A 23,650-nucleotide genomic window follows, 5' to 3' on the forward strand; every position below is an offset into this window, starting at 1 on the left:
ATTTTCTTCTATATTTTCCCTTCGTTCTATTTTTGGTTGTCCAATGGAATTTGGTGTGTGTATTGTGCGTTCGTGCGTGAGAGAGAGAGGCCGAAGATCTGGCAAGTCCAATGCGCGCCGGAGATGATGATTTCTAGTTTCCGGTGAAAGTTCCATTGAAGAAACAAGAACGCAGGTTACGCAGGTTTCTCCATTGTTTCAATGGAGAAAGATGACACATTTGTGATTTCACCCCAAAATTTACAATCTTTCAGATTTACCACCGAACTTGTTTTGGGTAGTTTTAATTAAGTCCTAAGACTAGATTAGTCAACTTTTGCTTCATTAGTCTATCTATTTGTCAATTCACATTGTAATTAATTTATTCCTCTTTTTAGAAGTGATGTAACCCATAATGGGATGCAGGAGCAATTTGAGAATCTTGTAATTTTTTTTTCTTTTTTCTTTTATATTTTTTCTTAATTACTTTTTATTTTGTGCATATGATCGAGTGGGCAGAGCCGTGCGTTGTTTCGTGGGCTTTTACAGCTGAAAGCTTTGAAATTAATCATTTCATTTTATTTCACTCTTGTATGTGTTATGTAATTTTTTTTATTTGTTTGGGTATTTTGTGTTAATTAAGTAAATATTATGTGTTTAGCAATAGATTAACTCATTTTTTCCTTAAAATTGAAAGAACAAAATTAAACTTGCAATCGGTTTTGTTAGGTGTAGGGGGTGCTTGAGAATAAAACTTTGACCGTTTCTCCTTACAAATGTAGCTTTCGAATTTATTTCTCTGATTTTGAAAGACATGGAATTATCTAGTTAAAGGATTTTAATTTGTGTTTTAGAGATCAAAAATTACTTTTAGGTGACTCGGTATAACTAAATCCAATATCGAGTGGCAATTCAAAATTTTTGAAAAATCCTTTTTCTAGATTTTAGTGGGCCTAAATCTGTGGTTTTGTTAAGTTCTATTGGGGGGTTTTTTTTTTAATTTTTTTTTTGGAAATAATGGCCGGGGACAGCTTCAACCATTAGAGCGATGTGAAGGCTTTGTACTTGTACCATTTAGGTTCTAGCTTTTGCTTGCTTCAATGATATTTCGATTATTCTTCCTATCGGCCCCTTTTCTCAAAGCCTACAAATTGCTTGCCGACAAGTAAAGAAAATTTCAAATAATATTTTGCTTGCATAATAAACATATTTTTCAATTCATTTTATTATATTTTTAATCATCTTTTTTATCATATTCCAATATTGGCTCTCCTCTAGTGCTGATTCTAGTAACGACATAGCTACTGAGAATCTGTCTCCAGTATGACTTTCTTGTACCCTGCTTGCTCTGTAGGCGATTCTAAGTCCCAAGAGTATGGCCCTCCCTAGATTATGTTTTTGCAGCTCCATCTACATTCATCTTAATCCAGCCCTCCTGTGGTTTGTCCCAGCTGATGTATTTCGGCTGGCTCCTGTTCTCCGTGCGAGTATTGTTAAGCTCCTGAGCCTCTACTGCTTGCTGAATTAGCTGCTCCGGACGGGCTTTGAGCTTTCTGTCCAGCCTCTGATGAACCTTCTCATTCCTCGCTGTCCATGCCCAGTGCAATACCTCTTGGGAGGGCACGGGCCAGAGTTCGTTCTTGATCCTTCCTATGTCACTCTGCTTAGCGTTCCAATCCACCCATTGAATCAGGGACTTTGATTTGAAGTCTCTCCATCTTTCCCTTGAGACAAGTCCTCTCCGAATTTTGTTGATCCAATCACAGTCTCTCAATGCATGCAGTGCTGTTTCATTTCTTCTTCCACATACTTCACATTTTCTGGAAGGATGCAGATGTCTGTAATGTTTTTCAGCATTAGTGAGCAATCGTCCATGCCTCACTCTCAACAGCAGCAACTTCCATCTACTAGGGCCTTTAAAGGTTCCATATTCTTTCCCAGGCCATGTCTTTCTCCTTGTTGTTTTGCTAATTCCCATGCAAATCATAGGCTGATGATGTGATGAAATTCCCATTTGCCGCTGGACTCCAAGTGATTGTGCCTGGGTTATCCAGCTTCTTGTAGACTGCTGTTGCTCCAGTCAGACTCTGTGTATTCTGGTGCAGATATTTGCTAAGGGTACTCCAGACCCAACCCAATCTGGAGTTAGTCCAATACTTTCCCACTTTTTTGCTTAACTCTGACCCTTGTGCTTTGCTTCTCGTGTTTTGTCCCTATGTTTTGATCGTATGTAACCTCTTTCCACGCTTTTTTTTTTTACAAGTTTTTTCCTGCAATGGCGATTGAATTGACTTGGTTGGTTACATGTTATTTTTTTCCCTATGATTTGTGCTATTCATTTGTGATTTTTCTCTCTGTCTGTTTTCTTGACCTGATTGCCGGTTTTGTTTTTCAGTATTGTTCGTCTTCATCCCAATGGGAGCTTGCTGCTCTAAATTAGGATTTTGCTGGTGGCCTTCCAACCTCATGAAACTGCCAACGTCCCTTATTCCTCTGATGTTGGTAATTCTTAAAACTCTGTTAAATGTATAAAAATGTAATCTTTGTTCCCCTTTTTCTGATGTTTTTCCTTCCGGGGTTTCAGAGAAATGTGGAGAAAATGAGAGGATGAAACTGCCAGCATTTAAAGAATGCAGTTTAGATGAGTTGAAGGTGGCGACTTCAGGATTGTCAGTTGAAAACTTTTTATCAGAACATGGAGAGAAAGCTCCCAATGTTGTCTACAATTGGCAGCTTGAAGATGATGGCTCTTGGATTGCTGTCAAACGTTTCAATAAATCTGCTTGGCCGGATTCTCGGCAAATTCCTGATTATTATTATTACTTCTTTTCAGCAAGTCCCCAGCTATAGTGTTTCACAAATGTGATATTATCTTAGTTAGCCATGAGTATGGTAGATGTTATGCAGATTTAAGATTTGTTGTATGCAATTTGTAGGTTGATTAAGTGAGGAAACTTATTGTAGGCTGATGTGAATTGAAACCTTGATTATACTGTTGTTATACCTTTGTTTAAGGTCACATGGGATGAAGTATCTTGCTTCTACCAATAATATAAAGTCAATTTCATGTTTTTTTTTCTTGCTCACTTTGGCTCTTACTATTTTGCATTTTCTTGCTTACAGCCTTGTCAACTCTCCTCCTTCACTCTTCTTTTCTTTTCTTTTCTTTTCTTTTCTTTTTTTGTTTTCTATTGTTGAAAATGATCTGAGAGCATGAAAAGATAGCAAAATTGAACCCCTGATGATGCTTATAAGTTTTAAGTAGCAACATCATTGGGAAATTAATGGATCTCTTAATTAAACCATAATGCAACCTAACCTTGAAATTGCAATTGTAGATTGCAACCTGGATGAAGTCCTCTAAATTGCAAGTGTAGATTGCAACCTGGTTCTTTAATGAGAATAACACCTACTATTTTTTTTCACGTGATTACATATTTAGATGAAAGTTTGCTCTAATTTTGGTTCAATATTTTATTTTGGTTTATCTGTAACTAAATTCCATCAAAAACAAACAAATTTCATTAATGATCCATTTCGAATAGTACAAATTATTTTACTAAACTGGGCGTCTCCGTCCTTTATCCCATCCTGGTTATTATAAGAAAATGCCACAACTTGCTAGTGACGTGTGGGCCCTGATGAGCGTCAACTTCGTTCCGCGATCTGTATAGCATCTGATGTGGGGTCCTGATTAGGTAGGTGAATGTGCAAGAGATTAAATTAATCTGATTAATCTTCTTCACGAACTGTTGAACAATTTGAGCTTTTCGAACCTATTGAACCCTTGCTGTTGTTTGCTTCCTCGTTAGGCCCTTTTCTCACGTCGACCATTGACTTTGAACTTTGGAGTCTTCCAGTGTGTGTGTGCGTGTGTATATATATATATATAGTATTAGTTTCCTAAACAGAAGATAAATAAAATAGATGTAGTAGTAAGAAACTGAGAATCGGGGAACGGGATCGATCCAGAAGATATAGCAGTTTTCTCCTGTACAAAACTACAACTGGCAAAAATGGAAGCTCAAACTTCTCCCTCCCCTCCTTTTTCTACGGAAGGTTTGGGGCCTTGTCAACTATCATACTCCCATTCATTTAACAATTATCATTATCACCAGTGGGTTTTCTGGAGCACATGCGGCAATGACGAAGGACACTGCGGGAAGCCTCATCATCTCTCAGCCAGTAAGTATGTATGTATGGAGTTCTTTCATATATAATCTCTCATAGTGTAATATGTATGTGGATATTTTTGTTGGAGTAATTATCCTATGAGAGATTATTAAATTTGTTGGACTATTGAGGTAACTAATTATATGGATGTTAGAAAGATACAAAGGCTTGGGCCATCCAATTGGAGGGCGGCGGCGCTTAAAGCTCTTAAATTAATCTTTGGGAAAATTATACGTCATCAGCTGTGTAGATTGAGGTCGATCGGAAGGCTCTCTCAAAGTATAATTTGGAATTTTTGTAAACTGCAATTTGCTCAAAGTTTATGATGGATCATCATGAGTACATACACACATAACTTCCTTTCTTTGACGTGTTTGGTCTCGGCGAAAGCACGGGTCAATCAGTAGAGTACTCTGCAATAAATAAATAAATAATTGATACAAACAGTTCATATATACCCGTCGATGAAGATGATGATGATGATAAGCACCCTTTAATATTTTTTAATTGATTTTCCTATTGCAGCTGCTGACGGTGCCGTGATTAAGGACCAGATCATACGTCTTCTAGAACTTGTTTCGGAAACGTGTAGTTATTGGAAGTGTCTAGTTCAGTTTTGGGGTTTAGTGAAGAATGGGGACAAAACGTATTTGACAACTTGTGACCAGCCTTTTGCTCTCCAATACTACTGCTACAATGGTCCAGACGTCAAGAAACTATGTGAATATAGGAAGCACTGTTTGGGGTACTTATTACCCGTCGACGAAGAAGATGATGATGATAAGATTGGTCCCCCTGGTCGGGTGCTCCGCAGTGGGTCGCCTGAACATGCGGAGGATGTGGCAGATTACACTATTAGAGAGTATCCTCAACGTGATTATGCAGTCGGCTGTTTCCGGGGATACTGGGCGTTGCCAATCTATCATCATCCTACTCGACACCTCCCCATTGGTGTACTCGAAATTGTATCACCATATGGTGTTGCTGTCTTACATCGACGTCGGGTTTTGGAGAAGCTTCAGGTTGGACTTTTCTCTTTTTAAGTTGCTTAATTACTTCTTTCCTATTGCTGACAAGGACCTGGGGGTGGTGCTTAATTATCATTTATGAGTTATATAATTATTAGTATAATTTTTATCAATAAATTAGATAATATATATGAAATGGGTGCAGACTCCCTCCCTTATATATATATATTAAAAAAAGAGGAGGTTAGAGGACGAATCCCAGGCCGTAAATAATTATATCATCTGTTATCAAAAAAAAAAAAAAAGAGCCAATCTAATTCTAGTTGACATCATTTCATTTGTGTTTCTCTTTCGGATAATTACTCCCCCACCGACCAGAATTTTGATGAGAGTTACAAACTACATGTCTCGGCTTTACGGTCACTTCAGAGCATGCTTACTGTGATGACTGATAAAAAATAACTAATTAATTTATTAGTTGAACTATGTTAATTTATAGCATAACCAACCATTATTGTCTCCTTGTGTGTTATATAGTGCAAGATTTGTGGTAGCATGGCACTTGATAAGAATTTCGTGATAAATCTAACTTGAATAGGGGATGCTTGGCATGAATTTTGTATGTCTCCATGTCCTTTACAAATTTGGGGATAACTCGTGGCATCCAATTGTTAGGTTGGGGATAATTATGGTGACGGTCACCCTAATATTAATCTTCTCTTTTTTAGTTATTTTTTAAGTGACAAAAAAGTTGTTTCTAAAAAGTCTATGGTGTTTCAAGGAGGTTTTGGCTTTTCAGAACTTCTATACCATAATTAGTAGAGTAAACATACAAAGAGCTTGTCTTATTGGGATTTTTTTTTCGTTTTTGTTGTGGGTGCAAATCGGTTATTGTCAAACAGTCTTTAAAAGCCAAATCAAATACTTTGAAACTTGTAAATAATACCTTAATTTATTTACGGTGCATATATAATGTGTTTGCAGAATCTACCACGGGAGGTGAATCTGACGACTACTTGTGTAAGCCTCCCTGCAGAAGTAAATTCATGTGAGTACCTCTTAAGTATTTTTTTTTCCTCCTTTTATACTGCATAATCTTGGCTGAAGCTTTAGGCTATTCCTTCCATGCTAATACTTTTAAGCCATTCATCTACAGGTCAAGATGGAGAAATTGCTATAATTGACCAAGCATTGAGCAAGGTGAGGCAAATACGTGGACTGGGTTATGCTGATACTGAAACTTGGACTATTTCTGGAGAAATACTAAGTTCTCGTGAAGGTGTAGATTTTATTCGGAAGGGACAAGGGGTAGTTGGGAGAGCATTCTCATCCAAAAGTGCATGCTTTTGTAGGGATATAAGACAATTAAGCATAACAGACTACCCGTTGGTACCCATTGCACGATCCTACAAGTACTCTGCCTGTTTTGCAGTTTGTTTGCAGAGCCCTTGCCCAAAAAATTGCATTTACGTACTGGAGTTCTTTCTACATATGAATGAAAAAGATGAAGATGAAGAAGATCCTCGGACATTGTTGAACAGCCTAATGGAGACATTGAAAGAATGCCTCGGAATTTCTTTTAAGATTGCTTCAGGACAAGAATTGGGGCAGAAATTGACTGTTGAGGTTATAAAGGTCTCTCGAGAGGATGAATTTGGTTCTTTTGTAATCTGCAGTACTACTGTTATCGGAGGAGAAGGAATGACAAAGCTACAAATGGCTCCTTTTTCTGTGGAAGGTTTGGGGCCTTGTGAACTAATATCCTCCCATTCATTTAACAATTATTATCACCAGTGGGTTTTCTGGAGCACATGCGGCAATGACGAAGGAGGCTGCGGGAAGCCTCATCATCTCTCAGCCAGTAAGTATGTATGGAGTTCTTTCATATATAATCTCTCTTATATAATATGTATGTGGATATTTTGTTGGACTATTTATCGCAATTAAATTTGTCATAGCTATATATAGTCTGACTCTGATAAAACTCCTGTGGAATAAATTTGCATGAACAATTTAGAACAGAAAAAAAAATTAGTTTGATGAGAAATTAAACGGTTATATGGATGTTAGAAAGATACAAAGGCTTGGGCCATCCAATTGGAAGGTACAAAGGGGGCGGCGGCGCTTAGAGCTCTTCATATAGGTTTAGGTTGGAAGGCTCTGTCAAAGTATAATTTGGAATTTTTCTAAACTGCAATTTGCTCAAAAGCTTATGATGGATCATCATGAGTACATACAATAAATGATTGACTTTTTTTTTTTTTGGGGGTCTCGGTCAAAGCACTGGTCAATCAGTAGAGTTCTCTGCAATTAATTAAAAAAAAAATGATACAAACAGTTCATATATACTAGCAAGCACCCTTTAATATTTTTTATACTGATATTCCGATTGCAGCTGCGGACGGTGCCGTGTTCACGGACGACATCAAATGCTGTCTACAGCTTGTTATGGAAACATTAATACCGTGTCATTGTCTAGTTCAGTTTTGGGGTTTAGTGAAGACTCGGGACAAAACGTATTTGACAACTCGTGACCAGCCTTTTGCTCTCCATTACGGCCACTTCAATGGTGGAGACGCCAAGAAACTATGTGAATATAGGAAGCACTGTTTGGAGTACTTATTCCCGGTCGATGAAGATGATGATGATCATGAGATTGGTCCCCCTGGTCGGGTGTTCCGCAGTGGGTTGCCTGAATTTGCATGGCATGTGGCAGATTACACTATTAGAGAGTATCCTCAACGTGATTATGCGGTCGGCCGTGTCAAGGAATACTGGGCGTTGCCAATCTATCATCATCCTACTCAGCACCTCCCCATTGGGGTACTGGAAATTGTATCACCAAGTGATTTTAACGAATTACCTCGACGTTGGGTTCTGGAGAAGCTTCAGGTTCGACTTTTATCTTTTTAAGTTGTTTAATTACTTCTTTCCTATTGCTGACAAGGACCTGGGGGTGTTGTTTATCATTTATGAGTTATATAATTATTAGTATAATTTTTATAAAAAAATTAGCTAATATAGTATATGAAATGGGTACAGACAGTTGTGATAAAACAACCAATCTGACTCTAATTCATCATTTCGTTTGTGTTTCTCTTTCGGATAATTGCTCTTTCACCACCGACCATAATTTTCATTTTCATGAGAGTTACAAACGTACATGTCTCGGCTTTGCGGTCACTTCAGAGCATACTTACTGTGATGACTAATTTAAAGGTAAATAATTCATTTATTATTTGAACTAGGTAATGGATGCAGAGGGTAATTTATGACGTAACCAACCATTGTCTTGTGTGTTATATAGTGCAAGACCTGTGGTAGCATAACATTAATGATTTTAAGTTTGTAGTGAACTCAAGACCAAACAAAAATTTGGCACTTAATAGGAATTTCGTGATAAATCTAACTTAGAATAGGCGGGATGCTTGGCATGAATTTTGTATATCTCCACGTCCTATACAAATCTGGGATAGGTCACGGGTTTCCAATTGTTAGGCTGTGGTAGGAGAGATGCTTTTATAAATTAATTTAATGAGAGGGGTCCCTTTTCAATGTGTCAATAACCAATTTTTTAACTGCTTATAACTGCAAAACTATGGTGACTGTCACCTTAATATTAAATCTTCTCTTTTTAAGTTATTTTTAAAGCGAAAGATGTTGATGCTAAAAAATCTATGGCGTTTGAAGGAGGTTTTGGCTTTTCAGAACTTCTATACCAAAATTAGTTGACTACGCATTCAAAGAGCTTATTCTTTTTTTTTTTTGGGGTTGCAAATCCGTTGTTGTCAAACAGCTTTTAAATGCCGAAACAAACACTTTGAAACTTGTAAATAACAATTTAATTTATTTATGGCTCATGGATAATGTGTTTGCAGAATCTACCATGGGAGTTGAATCTGACAACTACTTGTGTAAGCCTCCCTGCAGAAGTAAATTCATGTGAGTACCTCTTAAGTATTTTTTTTTCCTCCTTTTATACTACATAATCTTGGCTGAAGCTTTAGGCTATTCCTTCCATGCTAATACTTTTAAGCCATTCATCTACAGGTCAAGATGGAGAAATTGCTAGAATTGAACAAGCACTGAACAAGGTGAGTGAAATGTGTGGACTGTATGATGCTGAAAGTTGGACTATTTCTGGAGAAATACTAAGTTCTCGTGAAGGTGTAGATTTTATTCGGAAGGGACAAGGGGTAGTTGGGAGAGCATTCTCATCCAAAAGTGCATGCTTTTGTAGGGATGTAAGACAGTTAAGCATAACAGAGTACCCGATGGTACCCAGGGCACGACACTTGAAGAGATCTGCCTGTTTTGCAGTTTGTTTGCAGAGCCCTTGCCCGAACAAGTGCATTTACGTATTGGAGTTCTTTTTACCTATGTATGAAGAAGTTGAAGATGAAGCAGACTATGGGGAAGATGAAGATGAAGATGAAGCAGACTATGGGGAAGATGAAGATGAAGATAAAGTAGACTATGGGGATCCTAGGACATTGTTGCACAGCCTAATGGAGACATTGAAAGAATGCCTGGGAAGTTCTTTTATGATTGCTTCAGGACAAGAATTGGGGCAGAAATTGACCGTTGAGGTTATAAAGATCTCTTCAAAGGATGAATATGATTCTTTTGAAATCTGCAATACTACCGGTATCGAATCTACACCTAGGCTTGGCGAAGTACGAGGAGAAGGAATGATGCAACTTGATTTCTCATCTCAGCAAGTTGATGCTGCAAATGGTATCCATGAACAGCAGAATGGAAGTGTTGGATCTACACCTAGGCTTGCAAAAGCACAAGGAGGAGAAGGAATGACGCAAGTTGATTTCTCACCTCAGCAAGTTGATACTACAAGTGCTTATATGAATGGTGTCCATGGGCAGCAGAGTGGAATTTCTGGATCTCCACCTAGAACAGAGCACACGCAAGAATTAACGGTAGGAGTTGATGTTGTACACAATTCTCTGAATGGCATTTATGAACAGAACAATGGAATTGTTGAAAGCCCACATAGACAGGAGCTCCCGCAGAACATAGAAAACATAGCGCATGATGAAGGAAATATGGAAATCGATGTGGCAAATCCTGAAAGAGGTGGTGCTAGTATAGAACCGAGTGACAGGGAAGTGATTAACATAAAAAAGCAAAAGTCAAGTTATACTTTAAAAAGCGAACTTGGAATTACTCGTGAGGTTCTTGAACAAAATTCTTGGAGGAATCTTAAGGATGCTGCAAAAGTTCTTCAAGGTAATTCTTAACTGTAGCTCCTCTCTAGATCAGAATTGAATTCAAATTTGGTTAACGTGTGTTGAATCTGTTGATTTTCTTCTTTCTTTTTGATACTTGCAGTTAGTCGATCTACATTGAAGCGTATATGTAGGGACTTCGGTATTAACAGATGGCCACCTCGTAAAGCAAGAAAGGTTAATCAAGCCTCTGCTGAACAGAGAGTTGTTCAGCCTTCTACTGAAAATACTGAAGAACGACACCGGCCAGACACCACAAGGCTAGGAGATGATAGTAGCATCTGGGTGAAAGCAGAATATCAAGGAGACACCATGAAGTTTAGACTTCCATTGTCAGCCCATAAATTCAACTTGGAGGAGAAAGTTGCACAACGATTGAATCTACCGATTGGAAGTTTTAAAATTCAGTATCAGGATGAGGAGAATGAATGGATTTGGATAGCCTGTGATGAAGATTTGAGTACCTGTACGAGCACGTTAAGCTCACTAGGTAGGACAACAATTAGAATGTTGGTCAGGTGATAGCATATTTATGAGCCTTTGTATAATTAATCTATTTTTTAAGCCTATGGTGCTCTAGTCTGCTGTAGCTTCCAAATACCTACATTTTAGGTTCATTGACTAGATAAATATGGCAGATGAAGAAGATGCCTCCCACACTTCAATGATCCTAGTGCGTTGTGTCCGGTCCACTCTATAGAACTTCTTTTACTTTGGTTTAAAAAAAAAAAAAGTGGACAATTTTGACTAAAAGTGCTTCAAATGAAAAAATGAACTGAAGTTAGATGAGGAAACCCTTTCCAAGGTGTGGCAACTAGATTATTATCATTATCACACTTGCCTCGTTTGAGTTAACATTTATTTATTTTTTACTCATCAGCCAATTAACCATTATTCTGGGATTGTAGTTGCTACATGTTCTCGAATTACTTAAATTTCAATTTGTTTTGTATGATTAAGTACCATTAATTTCTTTTATTATATTGATAAGATTGAGAAAAACTAAGTGAATGATTTCTAGGCTAGATAAAGAGTATCGGTAGAATAAAATGTTTCTTTTTCATTAAAATAAACATTTGAAATTAAAAATTTTACAGTACTTATGTTTCGGTGGGAAAAAAAAAACTTCCAGCAAAATTTTTTTTTGTTTTGTTTCATCACCCTAAATCGAATCCTTGGCTAAATTATATTTAAGATGGCTACTGGAAGTGCAGAAAAATTGGTTTTTTTTTTAACCTTTTGGGATCAACCTGGATTTTTTCTTTGTGTTAGTCATATTTGTAGTGTGTTGATGTCCGGAAATTTTGTGATTTGAGGGAATTTACTTAAAATTAACAAAAGTATATTGTTGAGGAGAATCTAAACAGGAGATAGCAATAGATATTGAAGAATTAAAATAGCTCAAAAAACTAGCAAAAAAGGAATAGAGAGTTGGGAGCTGTCTAAACTCTAAAGGATACATATATATATGTATAAACCTTATCCAGGGGAATTGTTGCAGGCAACAGTTAAAAAAAAATTGACATATACTAATGGATGTAACAATTTCAGAGACAAAACACAAATAATAAATATGCCAACATTCATAACAAAACTCAAATATAAATTTCAATATTGTTTATTTTTAAATAAGTCTACTTTTAAAAATGCATGTATGTGCAAAAAAAAACGAATGCTAAAATTGTTGGACCCATTTTCTCTTCTTTTTTTTCATACCGAGGGCCTGGGCTTCCTCGCTGAAAATTTGGAGCCCAAGACACACTACATCCTTACATTGTAGCCCACTTCCCATCAATTCCCATCCCATAATAAAAGAACAACGTTTAAGGCATCAAAACGAACGCAAACTTCTCCTTTGCAGCCGCCAAGTGGTAGTATGGGGAATAATTATAGTAAGAAGCAACTCGTTCTTATAATATAGTAGTTAAACTAGAGGTATTTTGGCTGTGCTTTGCCCTTAGAAGTTTAGTTAAACATAGAGCAATACATCTTTTTGGTAATATAGGAGAAAATTTGAGCATCAAAACAATTAAAATTTGCTACAAAGAGAAATTTCATTTATGAAGTTAGTCCCCTATTTATCGTGATTAAGACAAAGATTTTCAAACCGATACTATGTGTGCATAATAATACCCAAAAAAGGAGAGATAATAAGTACACTACATTGTCAATTTAATAGCAGCATAACTTTAATTGTGACTAAACCAAAACTAGTCATAATACTTTAGCAGTTTAATAATTAGAAAAAGTTTAGAAAGTCGCCAAGATCTGTCACAATTTTTAACATCAATAAAACATACAAACTTGCACATTTTTCTATCCTTTTCAAAACATACAAATGTACACATTGTTTTTTTTTTTTTTTTTTACACATTTTTTTTTTTTTTTGTCTTTTTTAGAGAAAAAGCAAGTTGTTAAGCCATCCATTTAAATCCTTTTTTTATAGCATTACAAATAGGTGATAACATTATCTGCCAAAAAGCTTGAGAATACAAATAGCAATATTAGATAAAAATATCAGCTGCCATGTTTGCAAATGTACATGTACAAATTCGAAACCAACCATTTGTTTGATCGCAAAAATATCTTCTTAATCAAGATTGAATTTTTTAACAATTTTTTTGTCAAATCACACTCTAGGCTAAAAGTCTCAGTTCTGACTTCCACCACCAATTGCAATTCTTAACAACAGTAATCAATTTCCATCACCAATTGCAATTCCTTAACAGCAGTAATCAATTCAGCTACTTGAGTTTATAAAAATTTATCAATTCCTTTAGTCAAATAGTCATGATATATCCAATTCTACATCTAGCTTATATTATCATCAGGGACAATGAAAACAATAAAAATACAAATTTATAGAACCAACTTAAGCAAATGATTTTAAAATCTAATTTTACACTTCTTTTCTTCTCAAACTTCATACCATGAAAATAAACCACCTATCATGGATACAAGTCAGTAACCCAAAATGAAGAGATTACATAAATATTTTATTCATATGCTAAATTGCTGCCCCAACTATTCCTTTACATATCATCCTTCTCATCTAATAAATAACCATTTTTAACTACTAAGAAACTTTAAATAAATCAAAGTATGGAAAATATAATTATCTATCTATAAATTAGGAGACTTTGATTAATTTTAAATTCAATAGACCTCTCTATTTACTTCCTAGTCATCATTCACTTTAGATCTTCACTTGTCAAATTCTCACTCCTCCATCCCAATACTATCAGCCTATTATCAAATAACAATTTTAATAAATAAGAACTAAAATTGGAATGAATATAAGTTGAGGAAAAATTGTTATCTTCCCTCAATAAAAATTGCTATCTTTCCTTATCCACTACAACAACAAAAACCATTCATTTAGTTGATTATGGAAAAATTGAAAAAAAAAATGCATCAACTAATTCGATAGAAAAACAAGTAGAGTAAACAATTAGGGTGAAGGAAAAAAAAGAGAAAAAAAAATGAAAAGAGTACATAGTGAAAATTGAGCATGCAAGTAATAGTGTGGATGAGGATGAGGGTTCTTGTGGTTGCCTTTTGCTAGAACAGAAAGAGGAAATGAGGGGGAAAAAAGCCAAAAGAAAAAGGAAAAAAAATAAAGATAGATTCCTCAAAGGATTAATGAGCCACATATCAAAGTAAATGGGAGCCACTTGGCAACCATAGAAACTGCTACAATAATTTCACTTCTTTCTTATATAATAGGTAGATATAAGATGAGGGACAAATAATGATAATTTTTTCATATTAATGTCACATATTACTATACTATATGACCAAAGTTAGCTGATTTGTACACACAAAATACTGTACTCTACATATTTATCCAAGGTAATATGGCTTACAAGGTTAGCTCAATATTTAAAATACAACAATATTAGTTGTTTTAGAATAATAATAATAACATTTTCAAATTGAGATATTTCAATTCAGTGGTTAAATGAAGCTTTGAATTTGTTTTGATAGGCTCGACTCATGGCTAAATCAAGTTAATTTGGAGAGGGAACGGAAAAGATGGATTGGATGATTTGAAAGAAATGAGTGTCAATGAGAGACCCCGGATGGAACCCTCTCACTTACACAAAAAAAAAATCAATTTAATTATCAAACAAACAAAACTTTCATCAGTTCATCAACTCAAAAATTTCAGCGTCAAAGTTTAAGACTTCTATTTTATAATTTTATTGTGGGCCTTGACGCTTAATATTCATTTTCTAAGGAAGCCAACCATATATTTGTTAAAGGGTATTCGGGACATGAGTTGTCCATAGAAAATGGAGGATTGGGTAAGTTTTGGGCTGCACGGTCCGGAACAGTAGTTAAATTAGTATTCGGTCTGGTCAAGGTGCGTACAAGAGAAAGAAGGGAAAAAACGAAGGAGGAGGAAAAGTGTGAAAAAAAAAAAAAAAAAGTTCTGGACTGGTGTGTATAAGAAATGGTCTGTTCAGGGGATTGGGCCATTTTGTATTGGCTGTTGATTTTGGTTGCTTCCTTGAAATTTTGCTTATTCTTTGAGTCAGTCCTTTCCTGTTGCCAACCATAGACTTATAACTTTAAAGTCTGCCAAGTGTACTATTTCAAAAGTTTTAATTTAAGCCCTTTGTCAACTTAAATATTTTGAAGATTAATACTTAATAATTTGAATCATAAAAACAGAAAAATATAAAATCTTATTACTATATTCAACTATTCCACCTTAATTCAACATAATACAAAAAGGTTTTAAATCTTGTACTTATGTTCAACCTGCTTGATTAGTATCCTGTTTCATATTCAATCTACTAGATTAGTAGTATTTTCTAGCCTAATCATTTTTATAACAAATATTTGTTACTTTACTTATCGAATTTGACTAGTATTCATAGTTTCATACATACATAAAGCGAGTTGTAAAAGGCTGAGATTTGGGAAACAGGATTGATCCAGAGGATTAGCAATTTTCTCTTGCGCAAATGGCAAAAGGATCCTCAAACCTCCCTCTCTCCCCCTTTTCCTACGGCAGGTTTGGGGCCTTGTGAACTATCGTGCTGCCATTTATCTGACGGAAAGGGTCAGCTCTGGGTTTTCTGGAGCACATGTAATGATGAAGTACACTGCGTCCAGCCTCCCATAGCCGGTAAGTATTTAACCTTTTTTTTTTTACACAGATTTCTCAGTCTGACTTTCATCCTCTCCTGTGGATGAAAGTCTAATTTTTTGTTTTTTGTTTTTTTTACATTAGATTTAAATTAGATTATATATGAAATGGGTGCAGACTCCCTTATATAAAAAATAGGAACTTAGAGGACGAATCCCTAAGTTCGTTTGTGATGACTAATTTAAAGATAACTAATTAATTTATTAATTGAACTAGGTAATGGATACAGGGGGCAATTTATAGCATAACCAACCATTGTCTTGTGTGTTATATGGTGCAAGATTTTGTGGTAGCATAACATTCGTGATTTAAGTTTCTAGTGAACTCAAGACCAAACACAAATTGGCACTTAATAAGATTTCGTGATAAATCTAATCTAACTTAGAATAGGGGAGATGCTTGGCATGAATTTTGTACATCTTCATGTCCTTTACAAATTTGGAGATAGATCGCGGTTTCCAGTTGTTAGGTGGCAATAGGAGGGGTGCTTTTTATAAATTAATATAATGGAAGGTCTCTTTTGCAATCTATCAACAACTAATTTCCCAATTGCTTATAACTGTGAAAACGATCACGCCAATATTAATATTCTCTTTTTAAGTTATTTTTTAAGCAAAATAAGTTGATTCTAAAAAAATCTATGGCGTTTGAAAGAGGTTTTGACTTTTTGAAACTTCTATACCAAAATTAGTTGACTAAGCATACAAAGAGCTCATCTTATTATTTCTTTTTCTTTTTTTTGGGTCAAAATCCTTTGTTGTTAAACAGCTTTTAAAATTCAAAACAAACACTTTGAAACTTGTAAATAACACTTTAATTTATTTATGACTCATGGATAATGTGTTTGCCAGAATCTATTACGGGAGATGAATCTGACAACTACTTGTATAAACCTCGCACAAGTAAATTCATGTGAGTACATCTTAAGTATTTTCTTTTCTCCTTTTACACCGCATAATCTTGGCTTAAGCTTTAGGCTATTCATTCCATGCCAATACTTTTAAGCCATTCATCTACAGGTCAAGATGGAGAAATTGCTAAAATTGATGAAGCATTGAGCGAGGTGACTGCAATATGTGGACTGGATGATACTGAAACTTGGATTACTTCTGGAGAAATGCTAAGTTCTCATGGTGGCGTAGATTTTATTCACAAGGGACAAGGGGTAGTCGGGAGAGCATTCTCATCCAAAAGTGCATGCTTTTGTAGGGATATAAAACAATTATGCATAACAGTGCTTAATTTGTAGGGAATATGGTATTTACAGATGGCCCCTCGTAAAACAAGGAAGGTTAATCAAGCATTTGTTGTACAGAAAATTGTTCAACCTTCTACTAAAGACACTCTTGAACACCACCAGTCAGATGCAACAAGGCTAGAAGATGATAATGGCATGTGGGTGAAGGTAAAATATCAAGGGCGCATGGTAAAGTTCAAACTTCCATTTTCTGCCCATAAAATCGATTTGGAGGAGAAGGTAGCACAGCGACTGAATCTAGCTATGGGAAGTTTTATAATTGAGTATCAAGATGAAGATAACGATCGGATATGGATAACCTGTGATGAAGATCTGAGAACGTCTATGAGCACACTAAGCTCACTAGGTAGGACTACTATCCAAATGTTGGTCAATTGATCGCACATTTATGAAACTTTGCATAATAAATTTGTTTCTGAGCATCACATTTTCATTCAATACTTTTTCCATGAAGAAGTATGCTCTGCTGCAGGATAGACCCTTGGATAGCAGAATGGTTACATGATATCTCTAATATGCAGAGTTTGTTTTGCATGTGCTCCTTTTGCTTGGGTAGGGAAGAAAATATGATAGATAGCAGAAAACTTAGTGCTGATGCCTTAGGCATTATTGTGGACGAGGAAAGGAATTTTCCTCAGTGTCTTTGAACACTTTTTGTATAGTTCTCTTAAGCCGCTAGCACATGTATTTTCTTTACTATAATGAAATTCTCCTATAGTTTCGACAAAAAAAAAGTATGCTCTGCTGCAAAGCATGCCAAAATACAGGCCTAGTCCCTACATAGCAGCACGTTTTAGTTTCATTGACTGGAAAAATATGGTAGATATGAAGATGATTTTATCTCCCACACTTCAATGATCTCAGTGCATTGTTTCCACTATCTCGGACTTCTGTTACTTGGGATAAAACGACATAATTTTGACTAAAAAGGCTTCAAATGAAAAAATAAACTAAAGTGACTTATTAAGGAAACCTTTTCCAAGGTGTAGCAGCTGAATTACTATTATTGTTATTGCACTCGCCTCAATTGAGTTAAAAGATATTTATGCCTTGGTTATTAGTCAATGAAACCTTCAATTTTAGATGGTAGTTTTTACGTGTTCTCGAATGACTTGAATTTCAATTTTTGTGTTGTATGACTAAGTGCAATGAATTTCTTTTGTTAATGATTGAGAAAAACTGCTGTGCAAATGATTTCTAGACTAGATAACGAACGTCAATAGCCACCATGCATCAAATTCACCATAAACACTGCAAAATTTGTCCTTAAAAGATGGTTACCGGAAGTTCAAATCAGCTAATTCAGCTGAATTTCTTTTACTTTTTGATTTCATTGGAAATGCCAAACAAATTACAGCAGAGCGTAACCAAAGGTAGATAACCTGCTACGAGTGCTCGCTCTACATCACAGGAAAAACACAAGCAATGGCTCAAGCTGTCCAAAAAGACGGCCACTGAACACCAATTGAATTGCCTTGGCTAGACCAGGACTTTTTTAAAAAAAAAAATTACAATATGTTGCATATGGTCCCAAGATTTTTATTTTAATTTTAGACTCCCCATATACTTTAGATAGCACAATTTTAACCTTAATTGACAATACAATTATATTGATTACGCATGAGTTACATTATCTATTATATTAATTACATATGAGTTACATTGTTTATTACTCTATATGTGAATTGCAATTTTAAAAAATATTAGCGTAAAATATAAAAAAGCTTCTTAAGGTTAAGCGAACATACAGATAAATCCCCTATAATTTCAAAACATACACTCCAATGCCTTATGTTTTGAACTAATTTAAAAGAATGACGGAAATCATCAAATTAACATGTTTGAAGTACACGTGTTTCTTTTGCGAGTGTTTGTATTGGAAACAAATAAATTTTCAATTAATATATCTATTGTATTTTTAGAGTTAAAATACAGAATAGCCTCCTATGGTTAAACAAACCTATAGAAAAAGTTCTTTATGATTTCAAATCATACAATCCAATATCTTGTGGTTTGAACTAATGTGAAAAATTGACAAAAATCATTTAAATTAACAAGTTTGAGGTTGATTGACATGGAAAATGATTCATTAAATCAAATTTTTAGCTGATATACCTATTAAAACCCTTAGAACTCATAAATTTCAAATAAAAATCCAAAACTCCCAAATACAACTCCTCTTATTTCTATACATAAAATAAATAAATAAAAATTTTCAAATAAAACTCACCTTATTTCTATACACAAAATAAATAAATAAGAACTTCCAAATATAACTTTCCTTATCCCTATGCACAAAATAAACAAATAAAAGCAACATGTAACCATAGGGGACTTTTCCGTAGGTTGGCTTAACCATTGGGGATTTTTCCCTAGTTTTGCTTAATAGGATGGTTGTAAGAAGATTTTTTATTACTTATATATTAGGGTAATTGTGTCATTTTATCATTTTCCGTTAGTTTTAACGATTTTCATTACTGTTTGAAATTAGTTCAAATCGTAAGAACCCGAAATGTATGATTTAAAACTATAAGGAGCTTTTTCATACCTTAGTTTAACCACATGGGACCTTTTCATATTTTACCCAAATTATTGAGTATTACAGGATCTATCGTTCCTAGTGTTCCTACGATAAAATGAGGATCTTAAATAAGATCCCATTTTTGAAAACCTTGATGCATGCTAGAAACTGAGGACTTGTACCACTAGGACTTGTACCACTACTACCTATATTCATCACCATTAATCCCAATTAATCCGCCATGAACTAGATTTCCTTTTTCATTCATCAATCCATAATCATCAGCTCCATCTTTCACAAAACATTCCCCTTTTTCAATCCATCAGCCATTACCCATTACTGTTAGCCAAAATAATAATAATAATAATAATAATAATAGGAAAAAAAAAGAACGGACGGGAAACAGAGGAGGAGCCGCTGCCACTGCTGGGTCGTCGGAGGTTATCCAAGTCGTCGTTTAAAATGCACTGTGAGCTCTTCTTTCCTTTCCAACTTTAATCTCAATTTGACTCTTTTTTCTATCTGCACTTATTTGCAATTTTCATGGCTGAGTATACTCTTTGGCTTTCTTGGACTGAAATCGTATTTTGATTACAAGTTTTGGGTCTCTCTCGTTGGAATTGTATGAGATCTTTAGAATTTTCGTATGCCCATCTACTGTTTGAAGAAATGCCTAAACGAGAACTTGAAGTAAAGAGACAAATCTCTTGTATCTGTGCGCATTGGGCGGAGCTCCGATCAATCCAACGCTGATCGGAGCCCGTGACTTCGCCAGAAAGCGATCAAAGACCCGGAGATTTTTTGTTTGGATTTTCTTCTACATTTTCCTTTTGTTCTATTTTTGGCTGGCCAATGGAAATTGGTGTGTGCATTGTGCGTTCGGGCGTGAGAGAGAGAGAGTGCGAAGCTCCGGCAAGTCCAATGCTCGCCGGAGATGATGATTTCTAGTTTCCGGTGAAAGTTCCGTTGAAGAAACAAGAACGCAGGTTACGCAGCAGTAGGGACATATTGTCTCAATGGAGAAGATGACACATTTGTGATTTCACCCCAAATTTTACAATCTTTCAGATTTACCACCGAACTTGTTTTAGGTAGTTTTAAGTAAGTCCTAAGACTAGATTAGTCAACTTTTGCTTCATTAGTCTATCTATTTGTCAATTCTTATTGTAATTAATTTATTTTCTCTTTTTAGAATCGATGTAACACATATGGGACATAGGAGCAATTGAATCTTGCAATTTTCTTTTTCTTTTATTCTTTTATATTTTTCCTTAATTACTTTTTATTTCGTTGCGTGCGTTCGAGTGGGCAGAGCGCGCGTTGTTTCGTGGCTTTTCCGGCTTTCATTTTATTTCAGTCTTTTGTGTTATGCAATTTTTTTATTTGTTTGGGTATTTTGTGTTAATTAAGTACATATTATGTGTTTAGCAATAGATTGACTCATTGTTTTGCCTTAAAATTGAAAGAACAAAATTAAACTTGCAATCGGTTTTGTTAGGTGTAGGGGTTCTTGAGAATAAAACTTCGACCTTTTCTCCTTACAAATTTAGCTTTCGAACTTAGGGCCTGTTTGGAAGCTAGTTTTTTGGTCAAGTTTTTTACCTACAAGTTTTTTAACAATTTTTACTACAGGAATCTAAAAAACTTCTCAAAATTTTTTACCTACACACTTCAAAATACACAAAACACACACAAATTCCTCCACCATCCCAACCCAATACACAAAACACACATAAAAAAAATTCCCTTCCCTTTGGCTTTCTTCTTCTTCTACCATCCCAACCCAGTCCACCACTTCCGTCGCCGACCATCACCACCTCCGGCGCCATTTTCTTTTTCTTTTTTTTTGCCTTTCTCCCTCTCCCTGCCATCCTCCTCCTTTACCCAATTTGACTGCCTTCCTCTTTTTTTTTTGCGTGTCCCCCGCAACCCTCCCCCTCCCGCGACCAGATCTGGTCCCGTGACCAAATCGCAAAAGTGAAGGGGAGGGGGGCTGCGATCTGGTCGCGCGACCAGATCGCAGCTAAGGGAGGGTGATGGGGCTGCTAAGGGTGACGGGGATGGGTGAGGGGAGGAGAAAAGGGGGTGGCGGGCAGAGGGGGTTGGCGGGGCAGAGGGAGAAGAGGGGCGGCGGGGGAGAGGGGAGGAGAAGGGGTGACAGGCAGAGGAGACGGGAGAGGAAAAGGGGTGGCGGGGAAGAGGGGGGGAATATGGGTGGCGGGTGGCGGGGAGAGTGGAGGAAAAGGGGTGGCGAGCAGAGAGGGTGGCGGTGGAGGGAGAAGAGGAGTGGTAGGGGAAGGAAGGGGAAGGGGAGAGGGAGGGTGACGGCAGAGGGAGGGGGAGGGGTAGGGGGTGTTGCGTTGCTGCGGGAAGGGGGGCTGGTAACGGGGAAAGGGGAGAGGGAAGGAAGAAGAAGAAAAAGAGAGGAAAGAAAAGAAAAAGAAAAGAAAGAAAAAGAAAAAAAAAAGTTTTTCCCCTTTCACATTACAAAAAACTTCTACAAAAAAATTTTTCACCTTACAAAATTTCTACACAAATTTTTTCAAAAACTTTTACAGTGTACTATAGTAAAGTTTTAGACAAACTCCCAAAAAACTCAAGTTCCAAACAGACCCTTATTTCTCTGATTTCGAAAGACATGGAATTGTCTAATTAAAGGATTTTAATTTGTGTTTTAAAGATCAAAAATTACTTTTAGGTGATTCGGTATAACTAAATCCAATATCGAGTGACAATTCAAAATTTTTGAAAAATCCTTTTTCTAGACTTTAGTGGGCCTAAATCTGTGGTTTTGTTAAGTTCTATTGCGGGTTTTTTTTTTTTTTTTTTTTGTTTTGGAAATAATGTCGGGGACAGCTTCAACCATTAGAGCCATGTGAAGGCTTTGTACTTGTACCATTTGGGTTCTAGCTTTTGCTTGCTTCAATGATATTTCGATTATTCTTCCTATCGGCCCCTTTTCTCAAAGCCTACAAATTGCTTACTGCAAGTAAAGACAATTGTATGTGCAAAGCAAAAAGATAATAATTCCCTCAATGTAGGGGTTCTGTCTAATAATCTTTTTTCATTCTTTTCTTTCTTCTTTTTCGCCTTTTCTTTATTATCTTTACATCTTCTTTTCCTCGTCTTCTAATCCTAATACTATGTATCAACTTCAAGAGTAATCTGTTTAAAAAATTCCTTGTATGGTCAAATAACTTTCTTACCAAAAATGTTTGGTCATCATTAGTTAGCACAAGATAATAAATAGCATTCGTTAACAATTTCAAGTATTTTCTATTGATATTAATTTCTTCTTGTGCATCAATTTTTATTAAAAAATAGAAATTATGAAAATAATTTTACTAAACATAAACTTTTTAGTTTATAAAATTTGATAATAATTAGATATATTAAATAACAAAATAACAGTGTGTATATTTGAAATTCAAAAGAAATTTTAATAAGAATAAAGAAGAAATGAATAAGAAAAATGGAAAGATAATTATAAAATTACTTATGCTCTATGTGTAATATCTAATTTTGATGCTTAATGAGAAATTGTTAGTAAAACTATCAAGCGTTTGAATTATCTTTCATAAATGTACATTACCATTCACAAGTCCAGGAATTGCCCCGCAACAGACACCAAAGCTCTTTAAGAGTCTCTGGTGGGTTCCTGTACATAGTCAGACCAAAATGCAAACTTCTTCCTAACTTTGCAAGGCGATCAGCACAAACATTCCTCTCTCGCCATGTTTGTTCTATTCTACATTCCCAATCGCAGCTCAGCATACCTCTGATCTCAGTGATCATATTCCAATATTGGCTCTCCTCTAGTGCTGATTCTAGTAACGACATAGCTACTGAGAATCTGTCTCCAGTATGACATAGCTATTGGTTCAATATTTTATTTTGGGTTTATCTGTAACTAAATTCCATCAAAAACAAACAAATTTCATTGATGATCCATTTTGAATTAGTACAAATTATTTTACTAAACTGGGCACCTCCGTCCTAGTTATTATAAGAAAATGCCACAACTTGCTAGTGACGTATGGGCCCTGATGAGCATCACCTTCGTTCCTCGATCTGTACAGCATCTGATGTGGGGTCCTGATTAGGTGAAAGTGCAATAGATTAATCTTTACCCATAAACGACAGCTAACTTCTTCATTAACTGTTGAACCTGGGCTCCGTCCTCTAAGCTCATCTTTTGGTTCCCTTGGTCGCTTTTCGAACCTATTGAACCCTTGGTCGCTGTTGTTTGGTTCCTCGTCATTTCGCTTGTTTGTACTTCTTCCTGTTAGTCCCTTTTCTCTTGTCGACCATTGACCTTGAAGTCTTCGAGTGTGTGTATATATAACAGAC

The 23,650-nt window shown here is 35.8% G+C and overlaps 1 protein-coding gene and 1 long non-coding RNA gene across 2 annotated transcripts; both read left to right on the forward strand.

Moving 5' to 3' along the window:
• The first annotated feature begins 2,392 nt into the window (after positions 1-2,392).
• On the forward strand, positions 2,393-3,050 carry LOC113776242. The gene is made up of 2 exons (XR_003468989.1): positions 2,393-2,481; positions 2,564-3,050. It is a non-coding gene; the product is annotated as an uncharacterized LOC113776242 (long non-coding RNA).
• A 1,798-nt stretch (positions 3,051-4,848) lies between these two features.
• On the forward strand, positions 4,849-11,089 carry LOC113774287 (protein NLP6-like). Its single transcript, XM_027318839.1, has 8 exons — positions 4,849-4,897; positions 4,999-5,174; positions 6,105-6,168; positions 6,277-6,981; positions 7,516-8,012; positions 8,999-9,062; positions 9,171-10,364; positions 10,467-11,089. Exons 1-8 carry the CDS (start codon positions 4,849-4,851, stop codon positions 10,883-10,885), a joined length of 3,168 nt encoding a protein of 1,055 aa, XP_027174640.1. The 3' UTR covers positions 10,886-11,089.
• Positions 11,090-23,650: the final 12,561 nt, after the last annotated feature.

The sequence above is a fragment of the Coffea eugenioides genome, chromosome 6, assembly GCF_003713205.1.
Source record: "Coffea eugenioides isolate CCC68of chromosome 6, Ceug_1.0, whole genome shotgun sequence".
NCBI classification, from domain to species: domain Eukaryota; kingdom Viridiplantae; phylum Streptophyta; class Magnoliopsida; order Gentianales; family Rubiaceae; genus Coffea; species Coffea eugenioides.